Source organism: Pseudopipra pipra, chromosome 20 (genome assembly GCF_036250125.1).
Source record: "Pseudopipra pipra isolate bDixPip1 chromosome 20, bDixPip1.hap1, whole genome shotgun sequence".
NCBI classification, from domain to species: Eukaryota; Metazoa; Chordata; class Aves; order Passeriformes; family Pipridae; genus Pseudopipra; species Pseudopipra pipra.
The window spans coordinates 1,081,382-1,097,913 of record NC_087568.1 but is presented as its reverse complement, the minus strand read 5'-3'; the positions used below and the strand labels follow the sequence as shown (position 1 = coordinate 1,097,913).

Genomic DNA, 16,532 nt, shown 5'->3' with positions numbered 1-16,532 from the left:
AGCTCGCCTTGTAGCAGAAATCGGGGGGGAAATAGCTGTTTCCTCATGGCAAATGATGTCAAAGAGCTCCCTTCTTGCTAACTTGCAGTGATAAAACAAAAGGAGGGGGGCATGCTAGGGGCTGGGAGATGAAATGTTTGGTTTTTCCCATCTTAACTTATTTTCTTTGCAAAGGAATTTGGTCCATAGCTACTGTCTTGTTAGTGTTTCATCTCTGAAATGTGCCCGGGTAACCCTGAGCTCTTCCTCCTGCCAGGGCCACGGCCAAGCCCGTCCTGGTGCTGCTGCCCGTGCTGGGGCTGACCTGGGTGTGTGGGGTCCTCGTCCACCTCAGCATCATTTGGGCCTATGTCTTCATCGTGCTGAACTCTCTCCAGGTGAGTCCTCACCAGGTGGATTCCCAGCTCACAGCCAAGCAGGTACCTGCAGTTTCTTGTGCTTCAGTGGACTTACCTGGCCTCGTAGCCACGGGCAATTGTCAGCTCTGAAGCCAGCCCAGCCTTCCAAGCCTCTGTGCTATTTTGTCTGAGGAAACTCAGTTCACCCTCCCAAGACATGAAATACCACTCTGGACACCTTGTTCATCTAGTGGCCCTTCAGCACCAGTCTCTGCAGCATCCTACTGATGCCACAGCTTTCCAGTTCAAATGTTGTTTCTCCTGTTGTTTCTTCTTTCTGACACCAGCGTGGCTTCAAAATGGCAGTTACAAACCAACATGCTCACAGGGAGCTTCATTAGAGTTTTTATTTGCCCTTTAATGGGTAATTAAAATGATACCTGTGCACTCAGATGGAGCAGACACCCCTCCTGCTGTTTGCCTCTGTCCTGCAGGACAGGCATGGGCTGTGGGTGCCACCATCCCTGTTAGAGCAGGGCTGTTTGTGGAGAGGGTCTCAAAGGTCATGTCCAGCCACAGTGTGCTTGGCTGCAGCTTAGATGGTGTGTGCTCTGGGAGGGGTGTTTCCCATCTGGCTCCTGTGCAGACGTGCTGAGAGGTCATGGCCCCAGAATGGTAGGGGCAGAGCCATCTTCCCTTCCCCTGGAGCTCAGCTTTACTGCAGGGAGACCAGGCAAGAACTGAGACTCAAGGACTGGAAATCTTTGCCCCTGAAGTCCGTGCTGTCTGCAGCCACGCAGCCACTCACCTGGGATGCTCCCAGTGCTCAGTGGAGCTGCACTGGATGTGGTGGGAGGCAGGAGTGTTCGGTGGAACAGAGATGTGGGCTGGTGATCAGAACCTCACATGGGGCATTTGCAAGTGTGGGGGCTGTTTCTAGCTCTGACTTGCAAGACCTTGGGTGAGTCATGTCATCTCCTTCTGCCTCTTTATTCCTTTTTTGGTAGCATCACCTGGCTGCGTTTTCAAGGCTCTTTGCTTCTCTCTGTCATATTTCAGAGTCATGTTGTTAATAAGTTTATGTTAATAGGGAATTCTGTGGGGCAGCAAGTAACCCTGGTGCATAAAGCAACACTTAATATTTACTTCTGAGTTTACTGTTTTCATCAAAAGACTTTAAAGCTTTAGCCAGCCTGTGTGTGGTTAAGAGAGCAAAGCAAACTGTGTAAGTCCCAGCAGCCAGGAGCACTCAGTTCTGCTCTGAGCTAAGACTGTTCCCAGGACCTCGGGATAGCTAAAACTCATGGTGGCAAAAAGTCCTGGAACATGTGCTTGTCACCTACTATTCAAAGCATCTGCAGAAGCTTTGCAAAGCTCGAGAGAAGGCAGCTGTAGATGGAGCTAGAGAAACACTGAACACTGATTAACACAACCAAACACCACTGCTCCCAGCACGGTCCCGAGGGGAACATGGAGCTCTCTGCAGGCAGATACTGGCAGCAGGGATCCAGCCAGCAGGGAACACAGACGGGCTCAGTCCCACCCCCGGGGCTAAGGCTATGCCTGCATCAGTAGTGCCCGAGGGTCACTCCTGTCTCTGGGCACTGGGTGTTCAGGGTCCCCTGCCCAGTGCTTGATGACAAATCCTACTCCAGGGCATCAAAGTCAAGAGAGCAACTGGGCACTACTCTCCAAACCACTGGGATCCAAAGAGTTTTCCACCCGTGTCCGTGTTTTTCCCTTGGACTCCATAGGAATTGGCTCCTGCTCAGGGAGCAGCCGAGCTCACAGTGCTTCCCTCTGGCACACTTGGCCGGTCCCAGCGCAGCACTGGCCAGCTCTGCAGGGGTGAATCCAGGCGTTATCACCACGTGCACAAGTTGGGTGGTTGCTCAGGGATGCTCTGCCTGTGGCTGGCACTGCTCCAGGGCCGGGTGCTGCTCGCGCACATCCGTCGGTGCTGGGATGGGTGTTCCAAGGCCAGAGCAGGGCTGCCTCTCCACATCTCCCCTCCTAAGGATATCAGAAGGGTGGCAGGAGGCCTGTGCTAATGGTAGTTTGAATATAGCATCAGTTCTCCGTGCCTCCTCATGCCATGCTTGGGTTGTTGAGCAGGAGAACTCCAGGCTCAGTGCTGTGTGGACAGGCACAACTCTGCTGTGCTCCTTTGCCTCTGTCCCTTCATTACCAAGTTCAGGGCAATCTGCAGATTACCCCAGAGGAGAAATGCTAGTGGGAAGCTGCAGAGTTAAAGCCATTTCAGCCCCCTTGCTCACTGTCTTATGGATCCCTCGGAATTCCCTTTTGGACCAGTGTGTTTCTTCACTCGAGTCCTGAGAATCTGCTGCTGGGGTTGGTTGTTTGTTTGTTTTCTGTTTGTCTGTCTTCAAGGCTATTCTGTGCGTCCACACCAGACATGACAGCTCCTTCTCCAGCCAGGCAGTGCAGGAATCCAGCCAGGGACTGAGCAGCAACAGGGAGCCAGTGGTGCTGTGCCAGAGGGGGCTGCAGTGGCTGTCCCGAGGCTGGGACCAGCCCCATTTGGGAGGTGGGAGCACCAGCACCCTGCCAAGCACCCAGTGCTGTTAAACAGTGTTGGTAAAACCTGTCAGCTCCACTGGGCACTTGGAGAGCGGGAAGGATGGTCCTGAGGCTGGCTGAGGGCAGGGGCTCACAGGCAGCTCACCAGGGAGGGTGGAGCAGGCAGTGGGGTTGTGCCCAGCTGGGTGTGTGGAGAGACAGGACGTGGCTGCTGGACAGACGGACACCAGGCAGGAGCATCCATCCTGCTCTGAGGGTCCCAGCACGTGCTGTGCCTTCGCCACAGGGCCAGGGCATGGTGGGCCTTGCTGGGAGAGGACAGCAGGCGGGTGGAAGTGTGGATGGGAGCAGAGGTAGGAGAGGGCTCCTCCAGAGCCGCGTCTCCGCTCCCGCCGCTGCAGCTGGGCCTCCTCTCCTTCCTCACTCTCCTCCCAGCCGACCTCTCCGCTCCCCCCTCCCCACGCTCATCCAGAATGATTCTTTCAAGGAAGACCTGCCTTGGCAGCCTGGCCAGAAATCTGGTCTGGGGGAGTGACCAGCATTGCTGGCTGAAGGACAGGTCACGGCACGGTGCCAGGGGGCTGCTACCATTGCGCCTGCCAAGAGCTCGCAGATGAGAGCAAGGCTCATTGAAGACAAGATGAATTGCATCTCTTGCTGCAGCTGATTTATCTAGCTGCGATAACAAAACACCCCACAGATATAACATAAATCTGGTGGGCTAGATAGGGCTGCTTTAAGGCCAAAATCGCTGGTCTGGAGCTGTAATTAGCCCCAGGCTGTGGCCCCCAGGCAGTGCTCACTCCAGCCCTGGCCTGGGTGCTTTCCCTGAGCACATCCTGCCCTGGGTCCAGACTGGGCCGAGCGTGTCATTGTTTGCTGGTCCTCGGTGTGTGAGAGGCACCACTGCTTTGGTGAGCAGGGAGGGTGGCTGGGACTGTGCTGCCATAGCCCTGTTGTGCCAGAGGGAAGGATTGTCCAGACTGGGCCTGAGCAAAACCTCTGGGTCCATCCTCACGGGGTTTGGGTCAGAGGATCCGTCTCATGCTGTGGTCTGTCAGTGCATGGGACAGAGGAACCATCCCATCATCCTGCACATGGTCTGTGGGAGGCTGGCTAAAGCCCCCCAGGGTCAGTGCTTGGCAGAAAGGGAGGGCTGCTTCCCAGATTTCAGTTCTCCTAGCAATTAATTCCCGGTGGTTTCTGTTTCTGAGAACAGGAGGTGTTTCCTGGGGGATTTCACATGCATGAGTGAATGGGAGTGTGGGAGAGCTTCGGGCTTGGGAAGTGGAGTGCCTGGTGAGAGATGCCCACTCCCCCCAGATGAAACGGGGGGAGGAGAAGGAAGAGGGGGTGGGGAAGGGACTGTCTCTGCTTTGGACCCTCTGTGAAGAGCCCGGTCTCAAGTGTGAAAGGCTGCCCCTGGCTGTGTTGTGCCCACCGTCTGTGCCAGTCTCACCCGTTCCAGTGCTCACCAAACCCATTTCCGCCACTGAAGGAGCACAAACCAGCTCTGACCCTTCCTCTGCTCTCTCCTTTCCAGGGCCTGTACATATTCCTGGTCTACGCAATCTATAACAGTGAGGTAAGAGATGCCCCTGGCTGGGTTCATCACAGCAACAGTTAATTAGCAGTTCACAGGTAGCTGGGTTTGTAGGAGTTGCAACAGGCAGCCCCAACTGTGCTTCTGGAACAGTGGCTGCTTTTTCTCCATGACTTGCTAGAGAATCTCTTGCTGTGATAGAGCTGCTCTGGCCCTCTCTAATGTCCTTGCTCTGCCCCAGGTGAGGAATGCCATCCAGAGGATGAAGGACAAGAAGAAGGCCCTCTCGTTCACAGTAAGTTGGAAGGAATCCCTGCTGCCCCTTCATCCATTGGGCACTCACTGGAGAAGGGTCCAGCTGTGTCTCTGGTCTGGTTTGAGGAGATTATGTTGGAAATAAGTCTTTTTTCTAACTTTTGTCTCCCTTCTTTGCAGTCCTGTTGGACAGCACAGACCCAAAGATAATCTATCCCAATTAGGCAGCAGCCTGCTGTGCCAGGGCAGGGTGGGAGCCAAAGTCCACAGTGCTGATGAAATCGATCTTTAAAGTTGGATCTGGATCTAGTGAAGACTCATGTTACAGTTTTCACTGTCCTGTGTCTCTTCCCTGTGATTACAGAACTGCTCTCATCCCATCAACTACTTATCAAGTCCAAGAAATACGACCTCCTGGGAGACAGGGAAGATGGGTCCTGCAGCTGAGAGTGCCCTGCCGAGCCCTGTGCAGAAAGCCCCTCCAGTGAAGAACATCACCAACAGAGGTGGGAGCATTGCTGTCACTGTTAGCCCAGGCTGTGTGATGACAGGCAGTAAAATGTTATTCCCAAGGCTTGAATTTCAGTGCCCGTTCACCTGGCACTGTGTTAACTCGTTTGCACTCTGTGTCCACATGAGCACTCGGCTCTGGTGCTGCTGCTGCTGAAGGTGGGGGGCTTGTCAGCAGGTTAGGCAGCCCTGCATTCTCCTGAGGCAAAAATCCGTGTTTGTGTCTTACAATGAATTTTCTGCAGAAGGACAGGCAAAGGTGGCAGTAGGAAATAGGGGGTTTAGCTTTGGGGGAAATGTGTTTTGTACTCTCCAACCAGTTTGTGGGTGCAATGGTACAGATAACTTGCTTGGTGCCTGTAAAGCATGAATATTTCTATTCTCTGGTCTCCAAACTCATTGTGCTGCTTCACCCTGTAGGAAATTTTGGAGCCAAAATTCCCATGGGAATTTCATCAATTATGTCACCTGAGAGACCGGTATGTAACGTCTGTTACCCTTCCACCTTCACCCTCAGACAGAGCACAGCAGTTCTGTGGGGATGCCCCCTGAGCTGGGGCTGGCCTGGGCAGGGACAGGCAGTGGGGACAGCAGGGGAGGGCACATTTCCAAGGGCAGGAGAGGAGGCAGCCCCAGAACAGCCGATTTCCAAGGCAAGGGCTCAGCCCTGAGCTGATGGGGAACCAGGGGGTGGTTATTGCAGGGCTGTGCAGCAACAGAAGGTGCCAGTGAATTTGAATCATGAAGCACCAAACTGAGGTTGGCATGGATCAAGGCAGGAGACTTTTCCCAGGGACAGCAAATTAAATCAGGCAGCAGGAGCTTGCTGTCCCTGCCCTGGGCAAGTTGCTTCTGTCCCAGGAGGGCAGGCTGGGTTGTGCTGCCTGCAGAGGGATGGAGAGCTCAACAAGGCATGGCCTAAAGCAGGAAACAATTTAAATTTGGCTACTGTACTGCCACTTCCATCTCCCACTATTGAAATGATCATCAGTCCTTGTGCACTTGACATACAAGTGCTGTAATTTCCTCAGAATAAAATCCAACACTACTTTCATGAGTCTCTCACTGAAGGATCTCTCTTTCCCTCTCTAATATTTATCCTTTGAAAACCTGTGTCACATAGACAGCTCTTATTTATCCAATAGATAATACTTCTATAGCTGGCATATCATTTTGAAGCCACTCAATAAAATCCATATTTCCATCTCTCATGATTTATATTGTGGTTAATGCTGTTCCTCCCCGTGTGCTGAACAACACCAGGACTTGGAAGCAGGTGATGCTTTTCCCAGCCAGCCAGGTGCTGGCTGTGTGAACTGGGGCCAGGGCTAAGCTCCTGGCACCAGATGTGAGATGTGGGACGCAGGGATTAGCCCAGGGGCCCGAGTTCCCTAAGGCAGGGGCATTAGGAGACAGCAGATCTCCTAAATGCCAAGGCCGTGGCATTTCTGAGCAGGCAAAGACAGAAAGTGCTTCCCACCATGTGAGGGTCACCGAGGGCTTTGCTGTATCTTTGCTGCATAAACATGTTTTTAATGTGCTTGTTTCCTTTTTGCCTACCGTGGGTGCAGCCGGGGCTGAGGCTGTGCCGGTGCCAGTGTCGGTGCCACGGCAGCTCCCGGTGCCCCTGCGGGGTCGGTGTGAGCCCCTGGTGCTGGGCTGGCACTGGGAGGGTCCGTCCCGGCCCCAGCCCCACCGCAGGGGTGGTGGGCACACTTGTGCCCTGCGTGGTGCCACCCCGTGCTGGCTGGGGGCTGCTTTCTGCCTGCACAGGGGCTGCTGTCGGTGCTCGTCACTTATATAAGCCAGGGCTGTTTTCCCTGCTCCCCAGCTCAGTGAGTCATGGCACTCGCTGGAGGAGCGGCGGATTCAGAATGTCACTGGCAGCTGCACAATAGTTTGGATGAAGAGAAGCAGCTACTTAAAAACGTTTGAAAACACTTAAAATGACAAAACACTGAGCGAGTGAAGATACAAACACAGACGAGATGTTCTTCGTGTTTCAGCTTTTTTAAATGTTGTTTGGTGATATTTGTTGTTGTTGGACTGGGAATAGGAATTTCACATCTCCCAGAGCATTAACCAGCCCCTAAGCACAGACTGTGCAGGCTCTTTCCACCACAGCACTGAGGGACAGAGCTTCCCTCTCCTCCTTTCCTGGATTCTCCTGTGGTCTCCAGGATGCTGTCCAACCTGGTGGGTCACCACAGGGCTGGAAGGGTCCCTAGAGTGGGTGTGTGGAGCGGGGTGCCAGCTCACGGCTGCTGAGAGGCGCAGCTCTGCCAGGGGCCCTTCCCTCGGGGCAGGGATGAAGGCTCTGGTTCCCAGCCTGGTGGTGGCTCAGGGGTGGGACAGTGCTGGGGAGCCCTGCCTGGCCCCAGGGCGTGTGGTGAGGGGTGACCAGCAGCAAAGCAGTCAGACCTGCACCTTCTGCTAACACATGTTCTCCCCTCTTTCAGGCCGTAGAGCTGACAGCATTCAAATCCTCAGGTAACATTTGCCTACATCATTTTCCGTCATTTTTGTTACTGCTGATGCTGGGTTGTGTGGTGGAGGGCTGCCCAGAGAGTAGCTGGTTTCTGCTCAGGCTTCAAGAATCATTTTATTTCCAAACTGCCCTGGTGGGTCCTGTCCTGGCCAGGCTGGTGGGATATCTGAACAGATGAGGGAGAGGGGGGGGAATATGGAGCCCCAGCAGCTCTGCCAGTGGCACTGCCTGTCCCGGCAGCACTGGTGGCTCAGCTGAGGGTGCCTGTCTCTGGGCACCCCCCTGGTTTCTCCCCATGTCTCTGCACCTTTCTTGCTGCCCATCTGGGCCAGCTCTCACTGCCCACTGGCTCCCTGGGCTCCTCTGTGCCAGCAGAGCTGTGGGTCACAGGCATGGACAGGCATCAGAGGGGCAGGGGGGACCTGCAGGTACCTGATGCTGAGCTCTCTGCCTGCACCACCCAGCACAGCTCCTTGGGGTGCAGCAGGGACCTGCCCTTGCTGCTGGGCAGGGACGGGGCTGCTTCCAGGGGTGGCAGCAGCTCTTTGCTGCCCTGGGGTATTTTAAACCAGCGGCTGTGGCAGAAAGTGCTGGTGGGTCCTGGGAGTGCCATGATCCCAAAGAAGGGAAGCCAGGGAAGGTGGGGTGTTCAGACAGAGCTGGATTTATGAGCTTAAAAGCAACCATTTAGCATCTTCTGTTTCAGGTTGTAGAAAGGCCAATGTCACCATGGAGGTGGGTAAAATTAAAACCAGAAATCCCTCCTAAGCCCCAGACCTCTGCTCGACAGCAGCACTGGGGAGAGGCCAGCCAGCCACAGCTCCCTGCTCCCTCCTCGGCTTCCCAGCCTGGCTTTGGGCAAATCTGCAGCTCCTCAAGAGACAAATGGAGCATATTTAGCTTTATTTTCTTTACCAACAGCTGCTGGGCACTCCCAGTGCTGCCAGTGCAGCCTCTGGATGGGGCCCCTCAGGCAGACAGAGCAGTGAGGAATGATCATATTTTTTCTGCATTGTGATATTTTCTTTTGTCAAGGGAAGCAGTGCATTAGCAGGTTTCTGATTTTGATCCACATGAAGTGTTTAAGCAGGGCATCCTCAGACTATTTTCGAGACGATGCCACCCAGAAGCAGTGCAGCTTTCCTCCTCCCAGTGGACACATGAGAAAGGCAGAAATGTGGCACCCAGGAGTAAATGTGCCGCAGCATGCGCAGGGAGTGCTGTGCAGGGAGTGCTGTGCAGGGAGTGCTGTGCAGGGAGTGCTGTGCACGCCCACCCCCACCAGCCCCCGAGCGGCTGCTCCCCCTGGCCCCAGGGCCAAGGTACCCGTGGCTGGGCAGTCCTTCAGCCCGGGGTGAAGGAGAAGATCTTGAACCAGAAGAGCTCTCCTCTGTGCACTCGTGCAGTGGAGCCGTGTGCGGCGCAGCGCCGGTGCCGGCCCCGCTCCGGGCTCAGCCACAAGTGCTTCCAGCCATTACAGCAGATAATAAAAGGCCATAGCACCCAGCTGCAGGGGTGCCTGGGGGACTCCAGGGCAGCTCAGCCTCTGCCTTCACAGCTTGTTCACAGAGCAAGGTGCTGTGGAGATCTTGGGTAAGAGATGCCAGGGTCAGCAAATCCAAAAACAAGACCTTGCTGATGAACAGGGACAGATCATTTCAGCTCAGACATCATCCCCTCTTCTAGTTGTTGTCTCCCAAATTGTTTAATGAAAAGAGACATATTTTCCTCAGGTATCTTTATTTCAAAGTTGCCAGCCCACTCTGATGAAAATGGTGCTGCCAGCAGCAGATCCTCTGGCAGAGCCAGCTGCCCCTCAGGGCAGTGGGGAGAGCTGGGGACAGTCCATGGGTGTGCTCACAATCTCCCAGGGAAGTTGTGCTGGATCTGGACTGGGGTGCAGCTCTTGTCTACTCCAGGGCCTCAGCCATGCTCCTCTAGAGCTGTGGGCATGGCACTGACTGCCAGCTCAAGAGATGGCCAGTGGGTCCATGGGGAGGTAGGAGATGAGGAAGAGGGTGGATAAAACCCAGGTAAATCCCATGCTAATTTCAGAACCAGAGAAATGGGGAGTTTTGCAGCGTGGTTGGGGCCAGAGGCAGGCATGGGGTCTCCCCTTCCCAGTATCTGGGCACCCCCCACGAGGGCTCAGCTCATAGAGTATTTTCAGTAACAAGCTCCAGCCCAGCTGTACAGAGCTGCCCTGTGCAGCGAGTGCTGCTGCCTTCATTGCACCCTTTTTGTGAGCAGGGGCTGGCTGGGGGGGCTCACATATTTGCACAAACAATAAGCCCCATCTTCCTTGTCTTGGCAAACAAGGGCTCCAAGAGGCTTCCACATCCTCCATCTCCTCAAGTGATGGCTGCTTTGTTTCCCCACGATAATTTCATTATTCTGTTTGAATACGTTTATATGTTGCTAAGCCACACATAGCAACGTGGATCTTGTCTCCACGGCCCAGCCTTCCTCTGATCGATACTGAGTAATTCTGCAACTCTCGCTGTATTGCGTTAAAAAAGATTGGTTTCAGAATATAAGGAATTTATGAGTCTTTGGGATTCAAAGCCAGGCAAACGCCTGAGTGTCGTGGGGAGAAGCACAGGGCCCCCCTGTGCCGCCCCTGCTGGGCTGCCCTGTGGTGGGATCACTGCTGGTGCCACGGTCCTTCCCGATGGGCAGCGGGTCCCTTGTGGAGGAGGTGCAGCCTGTCTGCCATCGGCGTTTCCTGCCATGGCAGTGCTGGTATTTCCATTGAATCCCATTTAAAGCTCATCCTCCCATGCTTTCAGCAGCGGGTGCTGTGCTCAGGCTGGTGACTGAGCAGGGAAGGTTTCTCCTACAGCCATGGCCCTGTACATGGCTGCTGCTTTGGCTCCCTGCCCTAAGGACCGTGTTACAGAGACCCCAAAGGGGCAGGGGGGGCTCTGGGATGGCAGAGCTCTGCCAGTGACAGGCTGTGCCAGACCAGTGCCACCTCCACCCGCTGCTCTGTCCTGAGGCAGGTTTGGGCTGTGCTTTCTGCCCCTGTGCTGTGGGACCCCGCTCATGCTCCCACTGCCCTGGGAGGGACCCCTGCCCTCCCCCTGCTGCCAACACAGCTGAGACTGTCTCTCTTTTGCTTTAGGTTTCTGAGAAGTTTCTGGGTGACAAGCCTACAACACTGAGGGTTTTCCAACAGTTGGGAAGGACGGCAGGTTGGAGGAACTGGCTTCCCCGGAGGGCTGTCCTTGTTACCTGCACTTCTCCCCAGCAGCATGTGCAGGTGAAACCAAGGCAGGACTGGGGTACTGTGGGGTCTCGTGGGGTTTCGTCTGCTGCTGCTGATGGCTCTGCTCCTCTCCTGGGTGTGCAGCCAACAGCAGGGACTTGTGCTGGGGGTCCCTGTGGCTCATGCAGCCTCTGCCGGGGCAGCCAAGGCTGGCCTGGGGAGTGCCCCATGTCACTGTCACCACTGGCAGCACTGGCAGCGTGGTTGTGTGCACTTGTTGCTGCTTCTAACAGAGCTCATTTAGCCTGGGCACCTGGAGCAGTGGGGTGGGAACAAGCCCAGCTGTGCCCGTGGCAGCCATGCCCATGCTCCGTGCCAGCGAGGACGGCTGCCTTCCCCAGCCCCACTGCCAGCCCAGCACATCACTGCGCCAGGGCAGGGCTGGGGACAGGCTGCATAAGAAGCACATGCACTAGGGAAGCCAGCAGCTGGCTCCAGGCCTTTTCTAAACCAGCTGACATCAATAGCATCTTCTGCTGTTTATGACAAAAATCCTCTCCCTGCTCTTGCCTGGGCTCCTGCCCGAGCTCCTGCCTGGCTGGTGTGGCCCCTCCCAGCTGGGTTCTGTTTTCCCTCCCTGTTCTCCTGTTACCTCTGTAGTGTTTAGAGCACAGACAACGTGGTGGGTTTTTGCTGATTATGATGACAGTAAATGCTGATTTTAAAGGCAACCTTCTCTCCCTGTTGCACTGTGTCCAAGGGAAGGGGCTCATGCAGTGGCTCTGTGCAGCTGAGCACAGCAAAGGGGTTTGGCTGCAGTGCAAGGACCAGGGCACTGCCCACTCCCCTGTGCCCTGCCCTGTGTTCCCCGTGTTCCCTGATCCCAGCACAGCGTGTGCTGCCCAGCCTGTGTTTACGTGTTGGGCTCTGCAGCCCTCGAGCTGCCCTTTGCTGGGCAGGAGGTGGGATTGGTGTGTGGATGTCACTTGGCTGGAGTCAGCCAAGCACCTCCAGCTGCCAGAGTCGGGGAGGGGTGGGCCTTGGGGCACCCCCAGCACCGAAATCTTACAGACAGTCACCACATCTATGTCAGAGGCTGTGGCAGAGCTCTGTGCTTTGCCATGGCTTTGCTCCCTGCCATGGTGTGTGCCACGCCAGGGGCCATGGTAACCACCAAGAGCTACATGAGCAATCCAAGTCTAAGATAATTGCTAAGATAAATGTTGCCATTTGTTAGCTCACTTGAAAAGCACGCTCAGAGTCACTATGGCAGTTCCCTGCAGCACTTTTTACCAGACCTTGAGGCACCGATGCCTTGAATCCCGCAGCCACAGTGGCCCCGGGCCCACAAAGACAGGCAGCACCCTAGGAGTGGGCACCAGGAGCCAAGCACTGCTCCTCTGCCCATGGGGAGCTGGGGAAACACCAACAGGAGGGGTAGAAAGACAGTCAAAAAAGACGAAGTTTGTGTTTTTAAATGAACTGCAAAATTTATTACAGTGGTTTGCTCCTGACAAGGAAGTTGGTAACCTTCTGCCTGGGAAGGAAAGGGGAGTAGTGGGGAAGGGGAGGATAGAGAGGGAGAAAAGGATGTGAGAGACAGAGAGAGAGAGACACTTAAGGACACTTTTCATTTTCTGAAAATAAAACATCTTTACCTCCCAAACCATTTTCTCCAGTTCTTTAAGTTCACAAAAAGAAGAAGGTGAAACCAAACCACAGACTTCAGGAGGAAAATGCACAAAGGTGTTAAAGCAGAGACAAACATACTCTTCTGCATCTAACAAGCTTCACAAACCACGCGGCTCCGGGTGCAGCCTCTGTGGCTCCTCAAGGCACCGGCTCTGCAGAGCCACGGCGGGTGACGGCCCCTGGGACAGGGAGACCCCCCCGCCCTGGGGACAGGGAGACCCCCCGCCCTGGGGACAGGGAGACCCCCCACCCTGGGGAGCAAACCTGGCCAGCCCCTGCCGTGCGGGAGGAGCCCACGGAGCCAGGGTCGGGCCGGGGCAGGGGCTGCCTGGTGGGGCAGAGGAGAGGAGAGGAGACAAGAGCATGGCTGAGATGGAGAGAAAGCAGCAGTCAGAGTCCAGCATGTCCCAGTTCGGGGGGCTGCGGCCCCCAGTGCTCCCAGTCCTGTCCCATGATGGGAGAGGAACAGAGAGCTCTTTGCCTGTGTCTTCGCCACAGCATTTGCTGTCCCCTGGGGACACGGCAGACCACAGGAGGGGGTGTGGGGGCCCAACACGAAGTGCAGGAAAATCCTTATTCCTCCCTGCCCATGTACTTGGACCAGTAAATGCAGGGAGGGGGCTGCAGAGCTCGCCAAGCTTCCCCAGGCTCCTGGGCACGTGCCTGCACCTCCCTCCTGCCCGGCTGCTCTGCCACCGTCAGCTGGGGCAGGACAGAGCTGTGCTGCCCAAGAGCTGGGCTCCGGGCACTGCGGCTGCCACGGCCTGCAAAGCCACAACTGCTGCCTCCAGCACCAGCAGGCACTGGGAAAACGAACCTCAGCTGAGGACTCAGCACTGCCCACCCCTGCCTGCCCTCGCTTTCCCGGGGCAGTGGTGGGACACAGCATGTGCACCTTGGGGTCACAGGACTGAATAGGGCCAACCCCTCCAGCCCAGCCCCAGCGCTCTGTGTGGCTCCTCCGTGTGCTCCCCCAATGCCTGGAGACGCCCCAAGCACTACAAAACCACAGCCTGGAGGGGGTTCACCTCACCTCTCCCCTGCCCTGTGCACGACGGGCCCTGAGACATGGGGCAGGGCTGGGAAGGTGAAGAAACAGCTGGTAGGGATAGCAGGAGAGGAGCAGAAATAGGAGAAAAGCCGGGACAGGCTTTCCCCTTCCTTGGTGCTGCTGAGTCAGGTCTGTAAGTGGCAGGCTCAGGCACCAGGCGTGCAGTGGAGCTGGGGCAGCGCGGCCGACGGGGCAGCTCAGCAGCCGAGCCCACGGCCCTGCAGCCTCAACCATCCTTGCTGTGTGTTAAACCACCTGGGACGTTTCCAATAGCAGAGGTTAAATAGCATCACTGAGGAAGGCAGGGTGGAAGGCAGCCAGCCCCGGGCACCAGTCCTGCCCCTGCTGCGCCAGCGGCGGCTCTGGGGCTGCGCCGGGTCGTGCTGGCGGCCACGCTCAAGTCCGCTTGGCATGGAGCATCTCGATGAGGAGGTTGTTGCAGGGCACCTCCCCGCTCAGGTGCTTGTGGTACAGGTACTCCTCTGCCTGCATGCTCAGCGCCCGGACCTCCGCCAGCCACAGCAGCAGCTGGCGGAACTTGTCCGTGGAGTGGGGGTAGTGGCACACCGTGTACTCCAGCAGCGCCGCGTTGGCCTTCTCCTGGGCATCCTTAGCCAGCGTGTGGTTCTCCAGGTACTTCACATCTGCAAGGAGGAGGAGGAGGATGAAATGGTGCCAAGCTCATGTGTCTGCCCCACCCACGCCGTGCTGTGCTGGGGTGAGCCAGGAGGGACCCATGCTCCTGGGTCAATGCTCCTCATGCAGGAAAACACAGTGCAGGAAGAGTCTCGTGCCCCATCCCTGTCCCACCATGGACTCCCTGTCTCTGCTCTGCCTCCCAAGTCTCCCCTGATGCTGAAGACAGATTCCAAACCCCCTGGCAGCAGGACTGGTGTCCCCCTGCCCTCACTGCCCAGGAAGAGGCAAAGCCAGAAGGTGCTGCCAGCTGTGTTCGCCCACTGGGAGCCGCTGCCATCAGCCCCCTTTAATTCCTGAAGGTCAAGGAAGCGGCTGAATTAATTCCCCGATAAACCTGGTCTTTCCAATGTGGCAACCAGGCTCACCAGCCTAGAAACCCTAATCCTCCACGCCTCACCAGGGCTGCAGCAGCTTCCCATAATCCCACTGCCAGCTCTGCTGCCAGCAGGGTGGGAAGCAGCACAGCAGGCAGTGGCACCAAGGTGCAGGCAGGGTCTGGCAGCAAGAGGCTGCTGCAGTCCTGAAGGCAGAGCTGCAGGAGCTGGGGCAGGCACAGCCACAGGGAAGGGGTGGTCTCCTGTGACTGCGGAGACAACCTGTGACTGTAACCCAGAGGGCTGAGCAACATGTGGGAGGGCAGACTGCAGTGCTGGTGACGGAGTTGTCTGAGTAGGAGGGAGCAGATGGGACCCCCGCACCACTGGGTGGGGGTGTCTCTGGCCCCCTCCCACTACCTGGCCCCGCAGGGCTCCCTCGAAAGGACCACGGCACCCAAGGCTGCTGCAGCCCAGCAAAGCCAGGAGCCCCAAGGGGCAGGGGCTGGGGAGCAGAGGTGCAGCTGGGGGGAGTGCAGAGCCCCCAGGGAGCAGAGGCAGAGCCAGGGGGACTGTGAGCCCCCAGGGAGCCCCAGGCTCCGGCCATGTCCACAGCCAGGACAGGCACTGTGGGTGCAGGCACAAAGGGCACAGGTTGTGCCAGGATGCACTTTATCAGATCACCCTTCCCTTTTCACTGGGCGGCACATTTGCTCCTATTGTCTCCTCCTATCCGGGTTCTTGTTACGAAATCTCTTTATCTGCATAAGGTTATTGTGCATGTCATTAAAAAAAAAAGAAGTTATATTGATAAATGTCAAATCTATCCCCTGAGTTGGCTCAACAATAGCTAGTTCTACTCGATGAACTCACCTGGTTCTCTGAAAGACCCTATTCACTGTTTAATTGAATATTTGAATAATCTTTTCATTCCTGCAAGGAATAAAGAATGTTGTCCAAATAACATTGACTCACTTCATTTAGAGACACTGCAGCAGTTGCAAAGACTGTCCTGTGACAAAGCCTCCCATCACACATACAGATATGCCTGGGATTATTTCTATGCCCTCAAGTGTTCTTCCTATTCACAGCTCCTTTTGTTTGGGAGAAGCTGCTGATAAATTGCAAACGCTTAAGGGAATGTGGGCTATAAAAGCCTCTCTTCCTCCCCTCCCCAAGAGTAGCTGCTTCATGAATGTAAGTCATGAAATCGAATGATAGGTCAATCCATTAAGGCTCTATTAAGCCCTTCTGTAGAACAAAGCTAACCTGTGCCGTCCTCATAAATATTGCTATTTTGAGAAGCCCTAATTTTAATTAAATCTCTTTACCTGCTCAGGAGAGAAATCTATTTAGAACTCAAATGGCAGCTCTTGTGAGCAGGGCTTGGCTTTGACTGCGCTGTGGCAGAGTGGTAAATGTGGAAATTCTCTTGTTAAAGGCAATTACATCCTGCACATAATACACAGTCCCGTCCTCTACAGCTGAGCCTGCGAAGGGCAAATTACTCCAAGTGAGCTCTGCAATATGGAGAGAAAAAGTTGCATTTGGGGCAAAATGATGTATGGGAAAACACAGCTATTGGATTCCACACCCTCCCTGAAAGCCACTGCTCCAGGGAAGCCATGGGGGTGGACGCTGTTCCTGCTCGCTGTGCCGTGCCAAGGGGGCGAGAGGGGACACAGGCAGCACGGTGGGGACACAGCTCTGCTGGTGCTGAACCTTCAGGGCAGTGGCCGAGGAAGGTCCCGGCTCGGAGCCCCCCCAGCTCCTTCATTTCCCAGCCCGGGCACTGTTTGTCCCCCACCTTATCACTGTTCGAGCAGTGAATTATCGCATCTTGTTTCTCTGGATTTCAAAACAGCTCCAGAGGAAAAGAAAGCTGAGGGAGGA

General features: G+C 55.6%; 2 protein-coding genes across 4 annotated transcripts in view; one reads left to right on the top strand and one right to left on the bottom strand.

Moving 5' to 3' along the window:
• The window catches only part of ADGRD2 (adhesion G protein-coupled receptor D2), a 24,671-nt gene extending 12,122 nt beyond the window's left edge, over nt 1–12,549 (top strand). The window contains exons 19-25 of one of the 2 annotated variants that reach the window (XM_064676520.1): nt 257–377; nt 4,423–4,464; nt 4,664–4,717; nt 5,042–5,183; nt 5,608–5,666; nt 7,647–7,677; nt 10,800–12,549. In XM_064676520.1, the coding sequence (XP_064532590.1) occupies nt 257–377; nt 4,423–4,464; nt 4,664–4,717; nt 5,042–5,183; nt 5,608–5,666; nt 7,647–7,677; nt 10,800–10,807 (457 nt within the window). In that variant the 3' untranslated portion in view covers nt 10,808–12,549. Of the gene's footprint in view, nt 1–256; nt 378–4,422; nt 4,465–4,663; nt 4,718–5,041; nt 5,184–5,607; nt 5,869–7,646; nt 7,678–10,799 lie in introns of those variants that run through there. The other variant, XM_064676519.1, reaches the window with a different exon arrangement.
• Nucleotides 12,348–16,532, bottom strand: part of NR5A1 (nuclear receptor subfamily 5 group A member 1) — a 20,857-nt gene continuing 16,672 nt past the window's right edge. For both annotated transcript variants that reach the window (XM_064676540.1, XM_064676542.1), the window contains exon 7: nt 12,348–14,270. In XM_064676540.1, coding sequence (XP_064532610.1) covers nt 14,023–14,270 — 248 coding nt within the window. In that variant the 3' untranslated portion in view covers nt 12,348–14,022. The remainder of the gene's footprint in view (nt 14,271–16,532) is intronic.